The sequence below is a fragment of the Oncorhynchus tshawytscha genome, linkage group LG09, assembly GCF_018296145.1.
Source record: "Oncorhynchus tshawytscha isolate Ot180627B linkage group LG09, Otsh_v2.0, whole genome shotgun sequence".
Lineage (NCBI taxonomy): Eukaryota > Metazoa > Chordata > Actinopteri > Salmoniformes > Salmonidae > Oncorhynchus > Oncorhynchus tshawytscha.
In genome coordinates this window covers 58,595,740-58,620,553 of record NC_056437.1, presented here as the reverse complement: position 1 = coordinate 58,620,553, position 24,814 = coordinate 58,595,740, and the positions used below count along the sequence as shown (strand labels likewise).

Sequence of the window (24,814 nt, the reverse complement as noted above, 5' to 3'; positions counted from 1 at the left end):
CAACACTCACACCTTGTGGCAGGGCTGAAATGCAGTGGAAATGTTTTTTGAGGATTCATTTGCATGGCAAAGAGGGACTTTGTAATTAATTGCAATTCATCTGATCACTCTTAATAATATTCTGGAGTATATGCAAATTGCCATCATACAAACTGAGGCAGCAGACTGTAAGGGACTTCCTCCTCTTCTTCCGAAGAGGAGAGGCGAAAAGGATCGGAGGACCAATATGCGGCGTGGTAAGTGTCCATGGTTCTTTTAATACGAAATAGTACACATGAACAACTGAATACAAAAAACAATAAACGTGGAATGAACGAAACCCAAAACAGTACCGTGTTGTGCAAAACATAGACACGGAAACAAACACCCACAAACACACAATGAAACCCAGGCTACCTAAGTATGATTCTCAATCAGAGACAACTAATGACACCTGCCTCTGATTGAGAACCATACTAGGACCATACTAGGCCGAAACATAGAAATCCACAAATCATAGAAAAACAAACATAGACTGCCCACCCCAACTCACGCCCTGACCATACTAAATAATGACAAAACAAAGGAAATAAAGGTCAGAACGTGACATTGTGTCATTCTCAAAACTTTTGGCCACGACTGTAGGGTCACCCAGCCACGTAATAATACACACACAAATGACCTGAGAGCACAGCAGGAAAGGAAGTGATTGAAAAAGCATTTTCTACTTCCCCAATGCACAAGTGGTTATCTCCACACTGCTACCACAAAAATACTTCCACCCTGCTACTATTCAGCGGGTAAATGCAAGTATTTCCCGTGACTGTGCCTCAAAACCAAATGTTTAGCTGGCCCACCACTCCACCCTGGACTTGAACAGCATTTACGACAAGGTCCACCTAAACAAGGCAGCAGTGCTCACTTCGCCCTCAACCGCAACTGCAACCCCAACACCTCACATAGGAATAACAGACAACCCCCCCCAGACTCCCCCGGACCTATGCATAGAGGACCCACACAAAGCCTTCACTATCTCATCCTGGAATATCCAAGGCCTGAGGTCATCTGCCTTTGGCCTAAAGAGCAGGAACCTGGACTTCAAAATAAATCAGAAATATAGACATTGTCATCCTACAAGAAACATGGTATAGATTAGATGGACCCACTGGTTGTACTCTAGGTTACAGAGAGCTGGTAGTCCCATCCACCAAACTACCAGGTGTGAAACAGGGAAGGGACTCAGGGGTTATGCTAATTTGGCATAGAGCAAGACCTATAGTACCAGTCAAAAGTTTGGACACACTCAAGGGTTTTTCTTTATTTTTACTATTTTCTACATTGTAGAATAATAGTGAAGACATCAGAAATATGAAATAACACATATGGAATCATGTAGTAGCCCAAAAAGTGTTTGCCAAGAGTGCAAAGCTGTCATTAAGGCAAAGGGTGGCAACTTTGAAGAATCTGAAATATAAAATGTACTTTTTTTGGAGTGAGTTTTTGCGCTACAGAGTAAAGCCGCCATTGTTCCTCCCGCTGTTATTGAAAAACCTACACACTCGGTTGATATATTATTGAATATATATTTTAAAAACTACCTGAGGAATGATTATAAAAATGTTTGACATGTTTCTGTGGACATTATGAAGACTATTTGGAATTTCCGTCTGCCGTTGTCGTGACCGCTCTTTCCTGTGGATTTCTGAACATAACGCGACAAACAAATGGAGGTATTTTGGGTATAAAAATAATCTTTATGGAACAAAAGGAACATTTGTTGTGTAACTGGGAGTCTCGTGAGTGAAAACATCCGAAGATCATCAAAGGTAAACGGTTAATTTGATTGCTTTTCTGATTTTCGTGACCAAGCTTCCTGATGCTAAGTGTACATAATGCTATGCTAGGCTATCGATAAACTTACACAAATGCTTGTACTGCTTTCGCTGTAAAGCATCATTTCAAAATCTGAGATGACAGGTGGATTAACAAAAGGCTAAGCTGTGTTTTGCAATATTGCACTTGTGATTTCATAAATATGAATATTTTTTTGTAATATTATTTGACTGTTGCGCTATGCTATTCAGCGGTCGCTGATGAAAATGATCCCGCGACAGGGATGGGTAGCGTCAAGAAGTTAATGGCATCAGACCGAGGCTCTGCATCTGTCCTCGTGCTCCTAATCCTTAGTGCTGCTTTTGTTACCATCGATCATTGCGTTCCTTTGGAGAGATTGGAAACCCAAAATGGTCTACACGAACAAGTTCTGGCCTGGTTTTGATCTTATCTATCGGAAAGATATCAGTTTGTCTCTGTGATTGGTTTGTCGTCTGACAAATCAACTGTAAATTGCGTTGTTCCTCAATGTTCTGTTTTAGGACCACTATTGTTTTCACTATATATTTGACCTCTTGGTGATGTCATTCGGAAACATAATGTTAACTTTCACTGCAATGCGGATGATACACAGCTGTACATTTCAATGAAACATGGTGAAGCCCCAAAATTGCCCTCCCTGGAAGCCTGTGTTTCATACGTAAGGAAGTGATGGCGGCAAATGTTTTACTTTTAAACTCGAACAAAACAGAGATGCTTGTTCTAGGTTCCAAGAAACAAAGAGATCTTCTGTTGGATCTGACAATTAATCTTCTCAAATAAAACTGTGAAGGACTTCTGCGTTACTCTGCACCTTGATCTCTCTTTTGACAAACAAATCTAGAATATTTCAAGGACAGCTTTTTTCCATCTTCGTAACATTGCAAAAATGATGTAGAAAAATTAATCCATGCTTTTGTCACTTGTAAATTAGACTACTGCAATGCTCTACTTTCCGGCTACCAGGATAAAGCACTAAATAAACTTAGTGCTCATGCTAAAGTTAGTGCTAAACATGGCTGCTAGAATCTTGACTAGAACTAAAAAATTATATCATATTACTCCACTGCTAGACTCTCTAGGCTAGGGCTGATTTCAAGGTTTTACTGCTAATTTACAAAGCATTACATGGGCTTGCTCCTATCTATCTTTCTGATTTGGTCCCGCCGTACATACCTACAAGTACGCTACGGTCACAAGACACAGTCCTCCTATCTGTCCCTAGAATTTTAAGCAAACAGCTGGAGGCCGGGCTTTCTCCTATAGAGCTTCATTTTTATGCAATGGTCTGCCTGTCCATGTGAGAGATGCAGAATCGGTCTCAACCTTTAAGTCCTTATTGAAGACTCATCTCTTCAGTAGGTCCTATGATTGAGTGTAGTCTGGCCCAGGGGCGTGAAGGTGAACGGCACTGGAGAGGATAAACCGCCGTTGCTGTCTCTGATTGGCCGGTTCCCCTCCCTCCACTGTGATTCTCTGCCTCTAATCCTATTACGGGGGCTGAGTCACTGGCTTACTGGTGCTCTTTCATGCCGTCCCTAGGAGGGGTGCGTCACTTGAGTGGGTTGAGTCACTGACGTGATCTTCCTGTCCCGGTTGGTGCCCCCTTCGGGTTCGTGCCGTGGGTGAGGTCTTCGGGTCATGCCGTGGGGGAGGTCTTTGTGTGCTATACTCGGCCTTGACTCAGGTTAGTAGGTTGGTGGTTGAAGATATCCCTTGACTCAGGGTAGTAGGTTGGTGGTTGAAGATATCCCCTGTGGGGGCTGTGCCTTGGCAAAGTGGGTGTTGTTATATCCTGCCTGTTTGGCTCTGTCCGGGGGTATTGTCGGACAGGGCCATAGTGTCTCCGGACCCCTCCTGTCCCAGCCGCCAGTATTTATGCTGCAATAATTTATGTGTCGGGGTCAGTCTGTTATATCTGGAGTATTTCTCATGTCTCATCCGGTGTCCTGTATGAATTTAAGTTTTTAAATCCCTCTAATTCTCTCTCTTTCACTCTCCCTCTTTCTCTCGGAGGACCTGAGCCCTAGGACCATGCCTCAGGACTACCTTGCCTGATGACCTTGCTGTCCCCAGTCCACCTGGTCATGCTGCTGCTCCAGTTTCAACTATTCTGCCTGCGGCTATGGAACCCTGACCTGTTCACTGAACGTGCTACCTTGTCCCGGACCTGCAGTTTTGGACTCTACCACACCTGCTGTCTCTAACTCTTAATGATCGGCTATGAAAATCCAACTGACATTTACTCCTGAGGTGCTGACCTGTTGCACCCTCTACAACCACTGTGATTATTATTATCTGACCCTGCTGGTAAAACGTCTATGAACGTTTGAACTTGGCCATGTTCTGTTGTAATCTCCACCCGGCACTGCCAGAAGAGGACTGGTCACCCCTCAGAGCCTGGTTCTAGGTTCTAGGTTTCTTCTTAGGTTCTGGGAGTTTTTACTAGCCTCTGTGCTTCTACATCTGCATTGCTTGCTGTTTGGGGTTTTAGGCTGGGTTTCTGTACAGCACTTTGTGACATCGGCTGATGTAAAAAGGGCTTTATAAATACGTTTGATTGATTAATTGATCCACCTTATTGTCCAGATACTGAACATTGACTCGTAACATACTAGGAAGCCCATTTTCTCAGCCTCACTAACCTCTCCTACCACGTTAACGCCTCTTCCTTGGTAAGGAGCCAGGTGTGAGTAGGACTGTTTCAGAGGATCCAAACAAAGGGTTCAGCTCTGGAAAGCCGAATTTGAGGTGAGTAACCAACGATCTGATGTTCAAAAGTCTTGGCGGTCATAATAATTAATACCAGAAATGTTCTGAGCAAATTAAGTTTGAAAAACCCCCACTAAAAACAATAGAAAACCGCAAAGTTGGACTGTCTCTGTCGGCATCATCTTACCAGGATTCTGTGTGTGGTGTGTACGCGCGTGCGTGCGTGTGTGTGTGAGCCAAAGACAGCACCCAAACACCCAGAACAAGTCAATTAGAAAAGGATTAGAGGACTGAGATCAGACTCTCTGACAGACCGACTAGACAAGCAGAAACTGATAAGTCCGAACCACAGACTTTGAGCCCCCAGATAAAATGAATCAGAGCCAGAACACTTGATCTTAGATTAGCACCTTTCAGGGTACAGTAGGGATTAACAGTAACTTCGAAGCTGAGACAGGAACCTGTGTTTGTCATTGAATTCAAAGAGCAGACACACTTATACATACACGTGTACACACACACCTTTTCTTGCTCATGCCAATCGGACATGGGAGTCGGGAAGGGAGCAAAATATGTGGACACCTGCTCGTCGAACAATGAACAATTTGACAATGAACCAGACAGACCAAGCATTGAAAAGGCATGTCAGTAGTTTATTGTTCAATCGGAACACATTCTCCATATCACTTATAACATTTTCAAGCATTACAAATAAACAAACAAAACTATTCAATAATTTTGAATGTCAACATAGATCATTCCAAGAGTACAGGTATTTTGAATTGGTCAGAAACTACTTGATAATGCAGTCAATGAAACTTTTTTGGGTTGGTTCTTCTTTCTGATAGATGTCGATATATAAACTTTTAAATACCTAAGCTATATATAAATAACATCAACAGTGTGTCTTTATATGTCAATATACACATAAGGACCAATGCTGGGAGATGAGAAGCAAGTGCAGGGAGTGAACATTTAATGGATAATAGACAAGAAACAAACAAGGACAGCATCTGGACAGGGGAAAACGTAACGACATCAATGCTGACACGGGGAACAAACTGAGGAGCAGACAGATATAGAGGGGCAATCAACAAAGTAAAGGAGTCCAGGTGAGTCCAGTGAGTGCTGATGTGCGTAATGATGGTGACAGGTGTGCTTATTGAAGGACAGTCTGGTGCCCTCGAGTGCCAGAGAGGGGAAGCGGGAGCAGGCGTGACACATACAGTACATAAATACATGTGTACAAATGTCAAGTGTATAGAAATATAACATTGGTGCGTTATGAAACAATGGAATATTTCTAATATATTCCAACTTCAATCTTGTCTTATTCACAAGAAACTCACAAATCTCTTGCTTGAATTAGCTAGATAGAAGCCATGTGAATAAACAAAATGATAAGTCAAAATATTGAATGTAGTAATAATTCACAGTGGGTATGATTCAATGCATCCGAGACCCTGCAATACAAGCCATGAACCAAGTCGCATGTTCGCAAAGATGAACCTGAGACAGTTTAGTTGGCCTAGCTGGTGGAGAAGGAGTATAACGTTACTGAAGTGTCCATGGTGGCTGGGTAGAAGGCTGTGCTACAGTTGTACAGTCTGTATGGTACTTTACTGTACAGCAAGATTCCAGCATGACAGAACATGCAGATCAATGCTAAACATTTGATATGGATAATTGGTCAGAACACTGTAATGACAACGGTTCAATAAGGATCCATCAATGAGTCCATTTTTCAAATCAATTGATTCATCTATTTATTAATCAATGAATGAGTTAGTTATCTTAAACGCTGCTGTGTTTAGCTTCTAGAAACGGAGTCTTCAGAATCCCCCTGTCACTTGCCTCATGACCTATATTGTCAGAGCAGTTTTGCAGGGAGCCGACAAGCTCTTCGCCCCATCACTGCATCATCATCATTATTATCCTCCATCTCCTCCTCGTGGAACTCATGTGTGACTGGGGATCTGGGAGTCGGGACAGGGACAGTTCAGCTTCTTAACTCGGTAACACACAGGACCGCATGGTCCGTTGCGATCGTCATCAGCCTGTGCCCTTCTATTACCCTATGGTGGGTGATTCACCTGGAGCTAGGGGACCTCCGTTCCCCTCACCCCTCAGATAATTTGCCTGGCCCGTGGTGGGTGGCATAGAATCCCCACCTGACTCGTGACAGTGGTGGTGGAAATAGGAGTTGCAGAGGGAAAGGCAAGACCATGGCATCTCTCTCTCCTCCTCTCCTAGGTTTGAACTGGAGAGTATTTATGAGTGCTATCTATTATTAGCTATGACCCACCATTCACACATTCCGTTCTAAGAACATGGTCACGTGCCAGTCTAATACCAACTAGGTCATGGATTTATTGACTTCTATGTTTAGACTCTAGTGCAGTGACCCAACGACCTGAGCACTGAGAAAAGGCTCCTCACATTTTGTATTGTAAATTTAGGCTGAGGACTCTAAATTGATCTAACATTGGACAGGGAGGGAGGTTGAACCTATGGACTGTAGGACTTGTGAACTTCAGAACTTGAGCGACAGAACTCGATAATTCAAGAACTCTAGAACTCATGAATCACTATGATGTATTGTAAGGGCCTGGGGCATGTTGGTTTTCAGGCTGAATGTTTAGGGCATGGCTGTTGGTTGGTGCTGTACTTTAGTTTGTCAGTTGGTTGTTTGGTTTTTGGTTTTGAGAACTCATTGTGTTCATGCATGTCGTGGTGCGGCTCGCTCAGAATGCCTTCCTTCTTCTAGTCGGGCTGTGATAATCCCATCGCCATGGTGACGGAGGCCAAGAGGATTGCAGTGCTGGCCACTACCACAGCGCCTCCCGACCTGTACACCACGCGGCCATTGAGGGGCTGCACCGGCCGGAATGTGCCCACCATAGGCTTGCCATCCTTAAACTGGAGGTCTGAGAACACCCGCAGCTCGAAGATGGAAAGAACACACAGGCACAAAGGTCACTGAGATGCAGCTGATATTAAAAGTAACAATAAGTATCATATAAAATGAACACAGTGTATCTACTGGTGCGTTTTGTTCAATTACTCAAAGCCAGACTAACAGACTCTCTTCACAGAAGTATTTTTAGACAGACAGAATGCTCGGCTCTCTACCACATACCTTCTCTGCTTCCAGGGTGTTTCATAATGTACAAACAGTGGTGGGAAAAGTACCCAGTTGTCATACTTGAGTAAAAGTAAAGATACCTTAATAGAAAATGACTCAAGGAAAAGTGAAAGTCACCCAATAAAATATTACTTGAGTAAAAGTCTAAAAGTATCTGGTTTAAAATGTAATTAAGTATAGTGGTAGAAAAAGTACTGAATTGTCATATTTGAGATAAAGTCAAAAGTGTAAGTAAATGTAATCAATCAAATTCCTTATATTAAGCAAACCAGACAGCATGATTTTCTTGTATTTTTTTTATTTACAGATAGCCAGGTTCACACGCAAACATTAATGCCAAACACAGTATTTGTGTTTAGTGAGTCATTTTTGTTGGGATGTTTAGTGAGTCATCCCTTCAGAGGCTGTAGGGATGACAATGTGTGTATAAGTGTGTGAATTTACCTGCTGTCCTGTCTGAGCATTCGAAATGGAACGAGTACTTTTGGGTGTCAGGGAAAATGCATGGGAGTTAAAAAGTACACATTTTCTTTAGGAATGTAGTGGAGTAAAAGTAGTCAAAATATAAATACTTCAGTCAAGTACAGATACCCCCAAAAAACTTCTTAAATAGTACTTCAAAGTATTTTTACTTGACCTATTTTTACTTTTACACCACTGGCCAGCAAGATGATGGGTTAACAAGCTGCTCTACCTGGTCTCTGCTGAGAGGGATGGGCTTCTCGAACACAGTCCAGATCACAGACTCGGTACAGCCGGGGGTGGTGAGCGAGCCCTTGTAACGGTAGTAGTTACTTAGGTTCTGCTGGGGAGGAATCAGCTGTTCCAGAGAAACTGACACCAGAGTTGTATTGGCACCTGCAACAACACAGCCCGTACATTGAGAAACATTGAGCAATGAAACAAACAGACAAATTGTATTTGCTACACTGAAGTTATATTAATCTTAGCAAAACATTGGTGTTGGGTACCTGCAGACAAACGGAATGTGGGAGAAACAGAAACAATTGAGACAAATGATTTGTAAAAAAATGTTTTACTCTGTTTATTAAGTTTTACACACACACACACACACAGACAAGACAAAGCAATATAAATAATATACTCAACTAGAAAAAAAATACAAATAAAAAAATAGCTTTAAAGATACCATACTTTAGACAAGTTAAACATACCAGGCAGAAGGCTACAGAGGTTAAAGGGCAATCTATAGTACAGGGACAGAGCAAACACCTCACCATTGTTCCTGTAAACAGTCAAGGTATAAGGGTGGAGAAATGCAACCACTCACAGAGAGTCATGGCCACAGACCGACCATCCACTGGACAGTTTTTTTTTTACAATGCTTTAAAATAAAAAAATAAAATGATTATTCATGTAGGCGTGAACAAAATGTAAAAATAACTGGGAAAAACAAGCTCACACTTCAGTCTCTGCCCGAGCAAGATGAACAAGGCATCTGCGGATCACAATCAATAAGCACATGGACCTTAATGCCCCCCCCAGCAAAAACACAGAGAGAGGCTCCTCCAACCTTTAAGTCACAGACTTATTTTAGTATTAATTGGAATGCCATCAGAGGATGGACTGTTTAAAGTAAGACCGGAATGGAGCCCAAGCCTCATCAAACAGTTTGGGGTTCCCACGTGAATTGAATTGGATTTTTTCTAGTTTCAGAGAGCACAACACATCCCTCACCCAATATTTATAAGATGGGGGAGCTGCCATCTTCCAGTTCTGTAGTATTAGCCGTCTAGCTAAAAGAGTTGTATAAGCAACAGTGTCCGACTGGATTCTTGATAGGGGGGTACCCATGGGCAGTACTCCAAAAAGGACTGAAAGGGGAGACGGATCTATAACAGTGTCATATATATCAGAGAAACATTTAAATATTAATTCCCAGAAACCTGACAGTTTATGACAGCCCCAAAACATATGCAACAGTGTGGCTGGTTCCACTTTACATCTGACACAGGTAGGATCAAAACCAGAGAATATTCTTCCAAGTTTGGCCCCCGACCAGTGGATACGGTGAACCACCTTGAATTGAATGAGGCTGTGTCTAGTGCTAAAAGAGGACGAGTGCACCCTGTGCAGCACAGATTCCCAGGCGTCTTCCCCAAGTTCCTCCCCCAAATCCTTTTCCCATCGAGTCTTTAGCCTGTTGACGGGATAGGGTTCCCTTTTGGGAACGACCCCTCCCACGTTCAGCTGGAACGGTGGCGCACGGAATGCAAAAATATTCTTAGAAATATTTAACCTCCACACATTAACAAGTCCAATAGCTCAAATGAAAGATAAACACCTTGTTCATCTAGCCAGCAAGTCAGATTTCTAAAATGTTTTACGGCGAAAACATAGCACATATTTATGTCAAACCACCACCAAAGACACAGCTAATTTGAATAGCCAAGTTGAACAAAATATGCAATCAACAACCGCAGGATTAAAAGAAAAATAATTCACTAACCTTTTGAAAATCTTCATCAGATGACAGTAATAGGACATGTTACACAGTACATTTATGTTTTTTTCAATAATATGCCATTTACATCCATAAATCTCTGTTTACAATGACGCCATGTTCAAAAAATGCTACTCAAATGTCCGGAGAAATTATGATAGCCCAGCCAGATAACAAGCAATACACATCATAAACTTTGACTAAATATACATGTTCTACATATAGTTAGAAAGATACACTTCTTCTTAATGCAACCGCTGTGTTACATTTATTTTTAACGTTACAGAGTTCGTTCACTAGGCTATAATATGAGACGGCGCTCAGAAATTAGCATTATGTCTCCTCTATGTTTGAGTCCACAGAAACACAAAATTACCACATAAATATTCCCTTACCTTTGATGTTCTTCGATCAGAAGCCGTGGAAGGAGTCATACTTACCAAAAACTGTGTTTGGTTTTCAAGTCTGTGTCTTTGGGTTATCAAACGCGACAAATTCCGGCTGAAATGCAGCCAAAATTCTAGTGGATGCGCATCAAAACTTCCAAATTACATATTATATGTCAACTAAACTGGTCAAACTAAGTGCAGAATCAAGCTTTAGGATGTTCTAAATGTGCAAAACAATTATCAGCTCGAACAGATAAACTGACATCGTTTGGTGAAACCTGGAACAAAGAGAGCTCCAGACGCGACGCGCGCAAGAGAGTACATGTATTTTCGCGTGACCCGAAGGTTTTAGCCCGCCAAAGGGCGAGGGAGCGCGCGATTCTCACAATGAAATGCCCCATTGAAAGGAGACATCGCGCTGAAGAGATAGAAACTGTTCCCAGATCGTTAGCTGGTTGGGAAGGGTGGGGGCGATGACGTCAAAGTTGGCCCAACTTTTCTGATGACAAGAGAGAGTTTGGGAGAATGGCTGCCCTGAGAGTTCTGCTTTACATACAGACATAATTTGAACGGTTTTAGAAGCTTTAGAATGTTTTCTATTCAATAATAATTATTATATGCATATATTAGCAATTTTTGACAGATTTTTTTCCTGTTTACTATGGGCACGCAATTCCTCCAAAGGAGGCAGTATTCTGCCCTATCTTTAACAGGATTTATTAAAGGCACCAAATAAGGGTTCTGTAAGTCATGAATGATTGCATATACATCTGAAATTGCGCCCCTAGGAAGCTTGTTGTATTCGCAGGCCTATTGGGAAATCCAGGTGTGTTAGCCCTGACAAAGTTTCTAGTCTGGAGATAGCGGAAAAAGTGGGATTGGGGGAGATTGAACTTTTCCTGCAGCTGAGAAAAAGAGGCAAATGTATCATCAAAGAATAATTGGGCTAGCGAGGAGAGGCCTAGTGAGTGCCAAATGCCAAAAGCCCCATCATTCAAAGATGGAGGAAATAAAATGTTCTGATTGATTGGGCCTGATAGAGAAAAGCCTCGGAGGCTAAAGGCTAAACGGAACTGATTCCAAATTTTAAGAGACTGCTTTACAATTGGGTTGACACACCTTTTGCCTAGGGACACTGGGAGAGACGAGCACAGCACAGAGGAAAGTGCTGCAGGTTTACACGATTCAGACTCCATCTGGACCCAGAGTGGTCTAGGGCCAGTAGGATCAGTCTGCAGCCAGTACAGAACGGCTCTGAAATTTGCAGCCCAGTAGTATGTCTGAAAATTTGGTAGAGCTAAACCCCCCAATGACCTAGGCTTCTGTAAATATTTTCTACCAATCCGTGGTACCTTGCCATCCCAAATAAAATGCATGAATGTTTGATCCAGTGATATAAAAAAAGATTTTGGAATAAAAATGGGTAAACATTGAAATAAATATAAAAATTTGGGCAACACATTCATTTTAATGACATTAATCCTTCCGATAAGAGAAAGGGGTAGCGAATTCCAAAAAGTAAAAGATTGTTTCAATCTGTCTGCTAGAGCAACAAAGTTTTCCTGAAACAAATTTGAATATTTCCTTGTCACTTTTACTCCCAAGTAAGTGAATTGATCCCGGACAATCCTAAACTGAGAACTTGTAAAAGAGCACTTTAAATCAGCCTTGTTTACCGGAAAAAGCTCACTCTTGCCTAGATTCAGCTTGTACCCTGAGATTGATCCAAACTTTTTAAGAACAGATAGGGCACGTGGCAATGAGGTATCGGGGTTGGAGATAAAACAAAAGGAGGTCGTCAGCATATAGCGAGACTTTCTGCTCCCAGCCCGCCCTGATTATGCCTTGAATGGCATCATTAGAGCGTAGTGCAATGGCGAGAGGCTCGATTGCCAAAGCAAACAACTAGGGGGAGAGTGGGCAACCCTGTCTGGAGCCGCGGTGCAAGGGAAAATGGTCAGAGGACAAGTTATTAGTCCGTACCGAAGCCATGGGGGAAAAATAAAGAATCTTTATCCACGCAATGAATTTGGGGCCAAAGCCAAATCTATAAAGGGCAGCTGTTAGGTAATCCCACTCAACGCGGTCAAACGCTTTTTCGGCATCAAGTGAGACCACCACCTCCGGGTCCTCCGACGCTGGGGAGTACAGTATATTCATATGGCGCCTAATATTGAAAAATAAATGCCTATTTCTCACAAAGCCAGTCTGGTCAGAGTGTATTACTTGGTGCAGCAAGCCTTCCATACGGATGGCTAAAAGCTTAGCTAGGATTTTGTAATCACAGTTTAAAAGCGAGATTGGGTGATAGGATCCACATTCCAGGGGGTCTTTGTTTTTCTTTAGTAGTAATGAAATTGAAGCCTGATAAAGACTAGGCGGTAGCTTTGAAGTATTGAGGCACTCTGCAAATAGTCGAGACAAGAATGGGCAAAGCAGACCAGAAAACGTCCTGTAAAATTTGGTTGGAAAACCGTCCGGACCCGGTGATTTACCACTTTTCATTGCGGACACTGCTGTTGCAATCTCCTCAAGCGTAAATTCTTCTTCTAGACAGTCATGGGAGTCTGTATCAATTGAAGGCATTTTCAAGCCATTAAAGAAGGAGTCAATCAGCAAGGGGTCTTGAGGGGATTCAGAGGTGTATAGCGCAGAGTAAAATTGTTTAAATTGATCATTGATCTCTTTATGTATAACTGTGGTAGCACCAGACGGGGTCCTTATTTGTGGGATTAAACGTGAGGCCTCAGATTTACGGATCTGATGCGCAAGGAGTTTACTGGCCTTGTCGCCTTGTTCATAGACTTTGTATCGAGCTCGCAAGAGTAACTGTTCAGCTTGCCTGGTAGAAAGCTCATCAAATTCAGATTGGAGTAGTTGGCGCTCTTTATGCAGATCAGAGGAAGGATCCGTAGCATACTTCTCATCCAGTGTGGCTATGGACTCGCTCAGGTCCCAAAGTCGCTGGGAGCGAACTCTGTTTTGGTTGGCTGTATAAGAAATAATTTGGCCACGTAGGTATGCTTTGAGAGACTCCCGTATGGTAGAGCAGGACATACCTGGTGTTGAATTAGTTTCTAGGAATAAGGTGATTTCAGAAGAGATGAAATTGACAAACTCCTTATCTGAGAGTAAAATGGGGTTGAGACGCCATTGATAACACGTAGGAGGTCGCTGGGGAAACTCTAGTTCAAGCACTAATGGTGAATGGTCAGAGATAACAATACTCTCATAAGTACACTGCCGAAGGTTAGGCAGAAGTTTTTTGTCCAAAAATAAGTAATCAATCCGGGAGTATGTTTGATGAACATGAGAATAAAAGGAATATTGTCTATCTGTAGGATGTAGGAAACGCCAGGCCTCAAACATAGCATATTTCTGAAGAAAGGATTGAATAAGTAGGGCACATTTAGATGGGCCTGTATTTGTTTGTGAGGACTTGTCAAGAACTGGGGACATTTTACAGTTGAAATCCCCCCCTAAAATCAACAAATGAGAATCTAAATTGGGAATAGTAGACAGAAAGGAAGAAATGAAACTTGTGTCATCCCAATTGGGAGCATAAACACTAGCCAAAACAAGAGGGGTAGAAAACAGTTCACCGGTTACTATGACGTATCGTCCCTTAGGATCAGCAATAACCTCAGAAGCTACAAAGGGAGTAGCTTTATCAACCAGAATAGCAGCACCTCTTGATTTACTATGAAAGTTCGAGTGGAACACTTGACCAACCCAGTCCTTACGCATCCTAAAATGCTCACCAGTCCTCAAGTGAGTCTCTTGTAGAAATGCAATATTTGCATTCAAACCCTTTAAGTGTGTCAACACCCTCTTACGCTTCACCGGGTTGTTAACCCCTTTGGTATTCCAAGAAATGTACTTGATCGTATTATTTCGGCCCCTCTGGGCATTCCCGTTATTCAACCCTGTCATTAGAGCATAGAATGGAAAAGCAATGAGCGCCCAAAACCCCCAGAATAACTTGTCTCAGAGTAATAATGTACGGTGGTAAATGTTTGGAAAAAGTACAGGAAAAAAAACAGATAAAAAAACTAAAAAGACAGAATGACAACATTAGAACTGAACAATTCAACCTGCTCCCCCACCCCCTCCCCCCATCCCAGACAATACCTCCCCAAACGAGGTACAAGCCTAAATAGAACATGTTCTCTTTGCACAGTATGTCTGTGAGGGTGCGGTCTTAAACCTAAACCCACAGTCCTGCTCTTTAAAGTCGCGTTTTGTTAGTGGATCAAGCAGCAAAAAGAAAGATTTGTATGTATTTTTTCAAATAAAAAAAAGGCGAATCCCTTGTGCAAACGGAATGACAAAAGCACCACTTGTAGATGTATATAATTGTATTCCCAGTCTTATAAAAGGCATTGAGAGAGAAAATAAATAAAATGTATAAAGGCTCTCAGCCAAAAATCTAATTTGAAGTAAGGAAATCGTAGTAAGACAATCAAAAATAATAGTAATTATAATAGTAGTCTAGTTGAAGCTGAGACAGCTTTTACAACCAATACCAAAAAACTACGTGTGCGCAACGTTGAACGTTTGCTGGGCATAAATGATGTTAAAAACTTTTAAAATTAAAGTGAGGCCCCAAAAACCGTGTAGCCTCGGGAGACATTTACTGTTAACTGGGTCAATGCAAACGGATGCAGTAAACAAATAACCAAAAATATTTGGAGTCACCGAGACAATGTGTAAACAAACTAAATAGGTGAGCGATAAGGCACGCACACTAGATGATCAAAACATTAGATCACCTCAAATAAGCCTGAATAGTTTCACCAACTATACAAGACTAGCCTGTTATATCTAAGCATAATTGTACCACAAGTGGGTTACTTACTATCCACAGTTCGCAAGCAACAGTTGCTGAACTGTGAGCATATTCAAGACTTCTTGATGTGATGTTGAATGTGAGCCATAGCCTCATCCGGAGATTCAAATGTGTAGTCTTTACCCTCGTGAGATATCCATAAACGGGCCGGGAATCGCAGTCCATACTTCACACTTGGATGGTCCCGAAGTACTCGTTTGGCCTGCCCGAAAGCTGCGCGCTGCCTGGAAACAGTGGGGGAGTAGTCCTGGTAGATGGAAAAGCTCTGTCCTTGAAAGCTCAGAGTGGTATTTCCGGGCTCGTCGGAGGATCTCCATCTTCTCATGAAAAAAGTGCACTCGAAGAATTATGTCACGGGGCCTCTCCCCATCCCGGGGCTTTGGGTGCAGTGACCGGTGGGCTCGATCAATCAGGGGCTTTTCATCTAAGGCAAGAACATCCTTCAGCAGCCCTGAAACGAAATCCGTGGCGCGATGCATTTCGGCGGACTCTGGGACCGATACAAGTCTCAGATTATTGCGGCGAGAGAATCCCTCTAGACTCACGCAGCTCTCCTTCACCTTTTTCAAATCGCAGCTAGGCGTTTAACTTCAGCCTCCAGGGATGTAGTTAAATCGGAGACATTAGTAGCGGAGGCCTCCAGTGCCGCAATCGTTGTAGTGTGTGACGCAGTTGTTGTTTTGAGTATTGTGATTGCTGGCACAGTCTCGTTCCGCAGGATGGTTAAATCTGCTTTTAAAGTATCAGAAACCTCCTGTATTCTGGTCTCAATCGTAGCAACCACCTGTGTTTTCATTTCAACTATTTCAGAGCGTAGTAGTTTGATGGCCTCGAGAATGTTCATTTCAGCGCCGCCAGGCCAAGCCGCGCCCCCGGTTAAAGTGTGCGTCCCCGGGCCCTCAGACTCAGGAGAGGGCGGTGATGAGAGCGGGTCTTGTAGGCCGGGTTTTCTCAAAGTCATGCTTTTGGCCTTATGTTTGGTCGACATGCTGACATTCGGAAGCAAAGTAGTCTTGTTTTTTACGGAAAGGGATCACCAAATTAATATTTGAAAATAAATACGGTTCTGCTGCAGAATTCACATAAACTTTAAGAATACCACGGGAGAAAACGGAAAACACGTCGGTCGCACATGGCGTCCCCTACCATCCCCCCGACAAATGATTTCTGCAGTGCACATGTTACATACTGTACAAAGTTACATTCATCGTAGCATGTATTCGTGAAAACGTTGGCCTCTTGGGGCTGATAGGGCAAGACACAGAGGAAAACATTGAAGAAATGAGGGAAGACATCTAATCACCTCAGCCTTTCTTGTTGATCGTTGCGCATCAACAAAATTAAACTACTGTATGTAATGATGAACAGTATCTGCTACACAGGAACTAATATACACATAATGATTCATGTATTACATGTACAAAGATACATCAATCTTAGCAGATTCTCATTTCAGTGTCTCAGCTGTGAGTGTAGCTGTGTATGCAATTTTGTAAATCAAATTTATGAGACATGTCATATTGTTAGCAAGATGGATCTGAATAACACATACGGTTGCTAGAGGAAGCATTAGTTATGACATTTATTCACCAGTCATCATGATGCGCTGGAGGGCTCTTACAACGGGGTCATATTTTCTGTTGGCACTGAGGGATTCCTGAAAACGATACGAAATAAGAATCATGACACGTACATGTACAGTGCCTTTGGAAAGTATTCAGACCCCTTGACTTTTTACACATTTTGTTGCTTTTACAGCCTTATTCAAAAATTGATTAAATTGTTATTTTTTTACTCATCAATCTACACACAACACCCCATAATGAAAAATATATATATTTTTGAAAATGTTGCTAATTTATTAAAAATATCACATTTACACAAATATTCAGACCCTTTACTCAGTACTATGTTGAAGCACCTTAGGCAACGATTACAGCATTGAGTATTCCTGGGTATGACACTACAAGCTTGTCATACCTGTATTTGGGGAGTTTCTCCCATTCTTCTCTGCAGATCCTCTAAAGCTCTTTCATGTTGCATGGGGAGCGTAGCTGCACAGTTATTTTCAGGTCTCTCCAGAGATGTTCGATCAGGTTCAAGTCCGGGCTCTGGCTGGGCCACTCAAGGAAATTCAGAGTCTTGTCCCGAAGCCAATCCTGCATTGGCTTGGCTGTGTGCTTAGGGTAGTTGTCCTGTTGGAAGGTGAACCTTCAGTCTGAGGTCCTTTGCCCTCTGGAGCAGGTTTTCACCAAGGATCTCTCAGTACTTCGCTTTGTTCATCTTTGCCTCGATCGTGACTAGTCTCCCAGTCCCTGCTGCTGATGCTCATCCCCACAGCATGATGCTGCCACCACCATGCTTCACCGTAGGTATGGTGCCAGGTTTCCTCCAGATGTGAGGCTTGGCTTTCAGGCCAAATAGTACAATCTTGGTTTCATCAGACCAAATAATCTTGTTTCTCATGGTCTGAGAATCTTTAGGTGCCTTTTGGCTAACTCCAAGTGGGCTGTCACGTGCCTTTTCCTGAGGAGTGGCTTATGTCTGGTCACTCTACCATTAAGGCCTGATTGGTAGAGTGCTGCAGAGATGGTTTTACTTCTGGAAGGTTCTCCTATCTCCACAGAGGAACTCTAGAGCTCTGTCAGAGTGACCATCGGGTTCTTGGTCACCTACCTGACCAAGGCTCTAATCCCCCGAATACTCAGTTTGGTCAGGCGGCCAGCTCTAGAAAGAGTCTTGGTGGCTCTAAATATCTTGAATTTAAGAATGATGAAGGTCACTGTGTTCTTGGGGACCTTCAATGCTGCAGAAATGTTTTGGTACCGTTCCCCAGATCTGTGCCTCAACACAACCCTGCCTCAGAGCACTACGGACAATTGCTTCGACCTCATGGCTTGGTTTTTGCTCTGACATGCACTGTCAACTGTGGGACCTTATATAGACAGGTGTGTGCCTTTCGAAATAATGTCCATTCAATTGAATTTACCGCAGGTGGACTCCAATCAAGTTGTAGAAACATCTCAAGGATGATCAATGGAAACAGGATAAGCCTGAGCTCAATATCGAGTTTCATAGCAAACAGTCTGAATACTTATGTAAATAAGATATTTCTGTTTTTATTTTGACAAAATGTGCAAACATTTCTAAAAACCTTGTCATTATGGGGTATTGTGTGTAGATTGAGGAAAAAAATAAATGAAATCGATTTTTAAATAAAGCTGTGATGTAACAAATTGTGGAAAAAGTCAAAGGGGTCTGAATACTTTCCGAAGGCATATCTACATACATCTCAACATATAAATATACGTATACCTACATAATATTCTAAATCACATACAAGATAAAGACAGATTTCCATTAGGGTTATTGCACGGTCCTATAATGCATGCATAATATAATGTAATATCATTATCCTCCACATTTTGAGTCTTGCCATGGATATATCTATTCAAAGTCAAAGATTGACTGGGTATGGCAAAGAGTTTAGCAAATATGAATAAAAACATAATGAAATGTTAACCTCATAGAAAAATCCAAGGACTGCAACTCCTATAGGGTCTTTCAGGGCATCTTCCAATGTTGAGTGTTCCTCATTCATGTGAACAATATGCAGCTGTAGAAAAGAGTATCAATAGAAATGTGTTATAGATAATGTCACAAGCCATTCCCAATAGTAGCATTTAAACACCATCTGGGCTCAGGTTATGGATTTGTTATCAATGACAGAAATCGCAGAAAACTTTTCACTCTCACTTGATTCTGTTTAATTGACCTTGAGAAAATGACAATCAAAACTTGTTTACAAAATAAATGCGTGTAATGACCTGTGCGTATATTGTTCTGCTGTTACAACCACTGTGTTTGTGTGTGTGTGTATGTGTGTGTGTGTGTGTGTGTGTGTATGTGTGTGTGTGTGTGTGTGTGTGTGTGTGTGTGTGTGTGTGTGTGTGTGTGTGTGTGTGTGTGTGTGTGTGTGTGTGTGTGTGTGTGTGCTTGCATGCATTGAATAGTTGACAGTGCATGTCAGTGCAAAAACATAGCCACGAGGTCGAATGAATTGGCCATAGAGCTCAGAGACAGGACTGTGTTGAGGCACCAAGACTCTTCGTAGAGCTGGCCGCCCAGCCAAACTGAGCAATTGGGGGAGAAGGTCCTTGTTTGGGGAGGTGACCAAGAACCCGATGGTCACTCTGACAGAGCTTCAGAGTTCCTCTTTGGAGATGGGAGAACCTTCCAGAAGGACAACCATCTCTGCAGCACTCCACCAATCAGGCCTTCATTGTAGAGTGGCCAGATGGAAGCCACTCCTCAGTAAAAGGCACATGGCAGCCCACTTGGAGTTTGCCAAAAGGCACCTAAAGACGCTCAGGGAATGTGAAACAAGATTCTCTGGTTTGATGAAACCAAGACTAAACTCTTTGCCCTGAATGCCAAGTGTCACGTCTGGAGGAAACATGGCTGTGGGGATGTTTTTCAGCAGCAGGGACTGGGAGACTTGTCAGGATCAAGGGAAAGATGAACGAAACAAAGTACAGAGAGACCCTTGATAAAAACCTACTCCGGATTGCTCAGGACCTCAGACTGGGGCGTAGGTTCACCTGCCAACAGGACAACAACCATAAACACATAGCCCAGACAACGCAGGAGTGGTTTCGGGACAAGTCTATGAATGACCTTGAGTGGCCCAGCCAGAGCCCGGACTTGAACCTGATTAAACATTTCTCGAGGGACCTGAAAACAGCTGTACAGCGACGCTTCCCATCCAAGCTGACAGAGCTTGAGACAGTCTGCAGAGAAGAATGGGAGAAACTCCCCAAATACAGCCAGAGCCCGGACTTGAACCTGATTAAACATTTCTCGAGGGACCTGAAAACAGCTGTACAGCAACGCTTCCCATCCAGGCTGACAGAGCTTGAGACGGTCTGCAGAGAAGAATGGGAGAAACTCCCCAAATACAGCTTGTAGCGTCATACCCAAGAAGACTCGAGTCTGAAATCGCTGCCAAAGGTGCTTCAACAAATTACTGAGTAAAGGGTCTGAATACTTATGTAAATTCAATATTTCTGTTTTTTCTGAAAACCTGTTTATGTTTTGTCATTATGGGGTATTGTGTGTAGATTGATGATGAGGAAAAAACAATATGATACATTTTAGAATAAGGCTGTAAAGTAAAAAGTCAAGGGGTCTGAATAGTTTCTGAATGCACTGTACATGACATTACCTCCATGGGGTACTGCTCTCCGTCGATAGTGTGTTCCGACCCTGGTCCTCCGTTCTTTCCCCAGTGCAGGTGAAACTGCACTACCTTATATGGCTTCTCCAGGTCTCCACCAATCACATACGGTTGGTGAGGCACATTCACTTGAACTTGAGGGGGAAGACACAGTGGAAATCAGACAACAAAGGACTAAAAAACTTTATATATATGTATAGAAAACTGCATGCTTTTGGGGGGAGGTGGGGATGTCAATGACAGGGTGTTTTCTCTTTGAATTAAAACATTTCCAGGTAAAAGGCATATTTCTAAATGTGCACATTTTTACACAATTTTTTATTTTATTTCACCTATTTTTAACCAGGTAGGCGAGTTGAGAACAAGTTCTCATATACAACTGCGACCTGGCCAAGATAAAGCAAAGCAGTTCGACACATACAACAACACAGAGTTACACATGGAATAAACAAACATACAGTCAAAAAAGTATATATACAGTGTGTGCAAATTAGGTAAGATAAGGGAGGTAAAGGCAATAAATAGACAATGGTGGCGAATTAATTACAATATACCAATTAAACACTGGAGTGATTGATGTGCAGAAGATGAATGTGCAAGTAGAGATACTTGGGTGCAAAGGAGCAAGATAAATAAATACAGTAAGGGGATGAGGTAGTTGGATGAGCTATTTACAGATGGGCTATGTACAGGTGCAGTGATCTGTGAGCTGCTCTGACAGCTGGTGCTTAAAGCTTGTTGAGGGAGATATGAGTCTCCAATTTTTGCAGTTCATTCCAGTCATTGGCAGCAGAGAACTGGAAGGAGAGGCAGCCAAAGGAAGAATTGGCTCTGGGGGTAACCAGTGAGATATACCTGCTGGAGTGTGTGCTATGGGTGGGTGCTCCTATGGTGACCAGTGAGCTGAGATAAGGCGGGGCTTTACCTAGCAAAGACTTGTAGATGACCTGGAGCCAGTGAGTTTGGCGAAGAGTATGAAGCGAGGGCGAGCCAATGAGAGCATACAGGTCGCAGTGGTGGGTAGTATATGGGGCTTTAGTGACAAAACGGACGGCACTGTGATAGATTGCATCCAATTTGTTGAGTAGCGTCATCGCCGAAGTCGAGGATCGTTAGGATGGTCCGTTTTACGAGGGTATGTTTGGCATGAGTGAAATATGCTTTGTTGTGAAATAGTAAGCCAATTCTAGATTTAATTTTGGATTGGAGATGCTTAATGTGAGTCTGGAAGGAGAGTTTACAGTCTAGCCAGACACCTAGGTACTTGTAGTTGTCCACATATTCTAAATCAGAACCGTCTAGAGTAGTGATGCTGGACGGGCGGGCAGGTGCGGGCAGCGATCGGTTGAAAAGTGTGCATTTAGTTTTACTTGCATTTAAGAGCAGTTGGAGGCCACGGAAGGAGAGTTGTAATGGCATTGAAGCTCGTCTGGAGGTTAGTTAACACAGTGTCCAAAGAAGGGCCAGAAGTATACAGAATGGTGTCGTCTGCGTAGAGGTGGATCAAAGAATCACCAGCGGCAAGAGCGACATCATTGATGTATATAGAGAAGAGAGTCGGCCCGAGAATTGAACCCTGTGGCACCCCCATAGAGACTGCCAGAGGTCCGGACAACAGGCCCTCCGATTCGACACACTGAACTCTATCTGAGAAGTAGTTGGTGAACCAGGCAAGGCAGTCATTTGAGAAACCAAGGCTGTTGAGCATGCTGATAAGAATGTGGTGATTGACAGAGTCGAAAACCTTGGCCAGGTCGATGAATACGGCTGCACAGTAATGTCTCTTATCGATGGCCGTTATGATATCGTTTAGGACCTTGAGCGTGGCTGAGGTGTACCCATGACCAGCTCTGAAACAAGAATGCATAGCGGAGAAGGTACGGTGTGATTCGAAATGGTCAGTAGCCTCTTAGTGCGTAAATCCCTCTAGCGGGATCAAAATCGACAACATCCAGTGAAATCGGAGCACGCCAAATACAACATCGTAATATTGACCATTCATGAAAATACAAGTGTCCTAGATAATTTAAAAGCTTAACTTCTTGTTAATCCAGCCGCTTTGTCAGATTTCAAAAAGGCTTTATGGCGAAAGCATACCATGCGATTATCTGAGGACAGCGCCCCTCATTCGAAAGCATTACAAACATTTTCCAAACAAACAGAGGCGTCACGAAAGTCAGAAATAGCGATGAAATAAATCACTTACCTTTGAAGATCTTCCTCTGTTTGCAATCCCAAGGGTCCCAGCCACATAACAAATGGTGCTTTTGTTCGATAAAGACCTTCTTTATATCCCAAAAAAGTCAGTTTAGTTGGCGCGCTTGATTCAGTAATTCAGTTTCCCTCGTTAAAAATGCATACAAATTAATCTCAAAAGTTACCAATAAGTCCAAACAAGTCAAAAAATGTTTCTAATCAATCCTCAGGTACCCTAATAGGTAAATAAACAATACAATTTAAGACGGAGAATAGTATGTTCATTACCTGAGATAAATAACGAAGTGCGCGCTCTCATCCACGCGCCCCACAATACTACAGTCAAAATGGGAGCCACCTAGAAAAACTACAAATTCTAGCTCATTTTTCAAAAAACAAGCCTGAAACTCTTTCAAAAGACTGTTGACATCTAGTGGAAGCCCAAGGAACTGCAATTTGGGAGGTATCCTTTGATTTTCCCATAAGGAATAATTTGGATGGGCAGACACCTAAAAAAAAAGAAATCTGGATGGATTCTCCTTGGGTTTTCGCCTTCCATATCAGTTCTGTTATACTCACATACATTATTTTAACAGTTTTAGAAACGTCAGAGTGTTTTCTATCCAATACTACATGATTCCATGTGTTATTTCATAGTTTTGATGTCTTCACTATTATTCTACGATATAGAAAATAGTACAAATTAAGAAAAACCCTTGAATGAGTAGGTGTTCTAAAACTTTTGACTGGTAATGTATGTTTTTAAGGATGTGCGTATGACCGCAAACTTTTATATAGACTGGCCTAAATTAAACATACCAGAATGTCCATTGTTTTTGATCAGGCCACTGAAGGAATCCTGGTATTTTCTGAACTGGAAGGGTGTGAGGCGCTCATCTGTTAGGGTCTTCCTGTGGACGATGTTGATGGGGGATTGGGCTCTGCCTTCACAGTCTTTGTTGGCATGGTACCACTTCTCAGGTCCTGTAGAACGGTGAGGAGAGAAAATACTGTACACCATCAAGCTCTGACCGCAAGCCCCAAACGAGGAATGTTCAAGTTTATGTTTGTCTGAGTAAAACTGTTTTGAATGGGTAAGTGTTTAAATGGGAGATTAGGGAGGGACAGGTATGGATGGATAGGTGGGTGTAGAGGAAGTGGATTTGTGGCTGTAACTGTCAACTCCCTCCTTTTAACAACTTGAACTTGTGACGGTGACACAAAGGTAAGAGAAGATCCAAGTCAGTGCAGTGTGTTGCATGGAAAGTTCAGTCACGGTGTATCAAAATCACCATTACAAGGGGTGGCACAGGTATGCTGGGACTGGTAGCACCAATCTGGAACAACAGGAGAAACATAAGGGAGCCACATGTTCAGTAGTATACTCCATACATGAAATAGAATCAAATTACACCATCTGTTTTATGACTGTAATACATTGTTAAAGACCTACTTCAGGTTTCCTAACACCCTATTTATCATCTGATTTACTTAACAAATCTAAATAGGCGGTCCAGGTATCCTCATGACATGGCACAAGTGGGGGGGTGGGCCTTTCCTGTTTTGTCCGCTATTGCTCTTCTTTTGTTCCTGCACGCAAGGGGGGAGGCCGATGACCTCAGAGTGCACCCATCAGACCAACTCCTTGAATTGCCAACTCCTTGAATTTGTGTCTAAATTCTAAAAATTTTACCCTTTAAGACATGGCCCGGTAGTAAGATTTTTTTTTTAAACCTCCCGCTTTGGGCTGGATGTGTCAATAATTAGTTCATACATGCATAATCTATGAGCATAATTATTGTCTTACCTGAATTAGTCACAAAATGCTTAGTTTGAAATCCACTGTTTTCTGGCATCTGTGCGACACCATTTTCCCTACATTTACCACCACAAGGGCCAGCCCAATAGAAATGTGAATTTCTGCCAATGAGCTTCAGAACCTCGCCATTTGTGTGACAGCTAGCAGGATGTG

At 42.5% G+C, this 24,814-nt stretch overlaps 1 protein-coding gene across 1 annotated transcript in view; it reads right to left on the bottom strand.

The window, feature by feature from the left end:
• Positions 1-5,195: 5,195 nt before the first annotated feature.
• The window catches only part of ca4a (carbonic anhydrase IV a), a 34,035-nt gene continuing 14,416 nt past the window's right edge, over positions 5,196-24,814 (bottom strand). The window contains exons 2-8 of the mRNA XM_024432671.2: positions 24,135-24,179; positions 23,662-23,826; positions 20,635-20,780; positions 18,934-19,026; positions 17,001-17,067; positions 8,403-8,566; positions 5,196-7,506 (exon numbers count right to left, since the gene is read on the bottom strand). Coding sequence (XP_024288439.2) covers positions 7,327-7,506; positions 8,403-8,566; positions 17,001-17,067; positions 18,934-19,026; positions 20,635-20,780; positions 23,662-23,826; positions 24,135-24,179 — 860 coding nt within the window. The 3' untranslated portion in view covers positions 5,196-7,326. The remainder of the gene's footprint in view (positions 7,507-8,402; positions 8,567-17,000; positions 17,068-18,933; positions 19,027-20,634; positions 20,781-23,661; positions 23,827-24,134; positions 24,180-24,814) is intronic.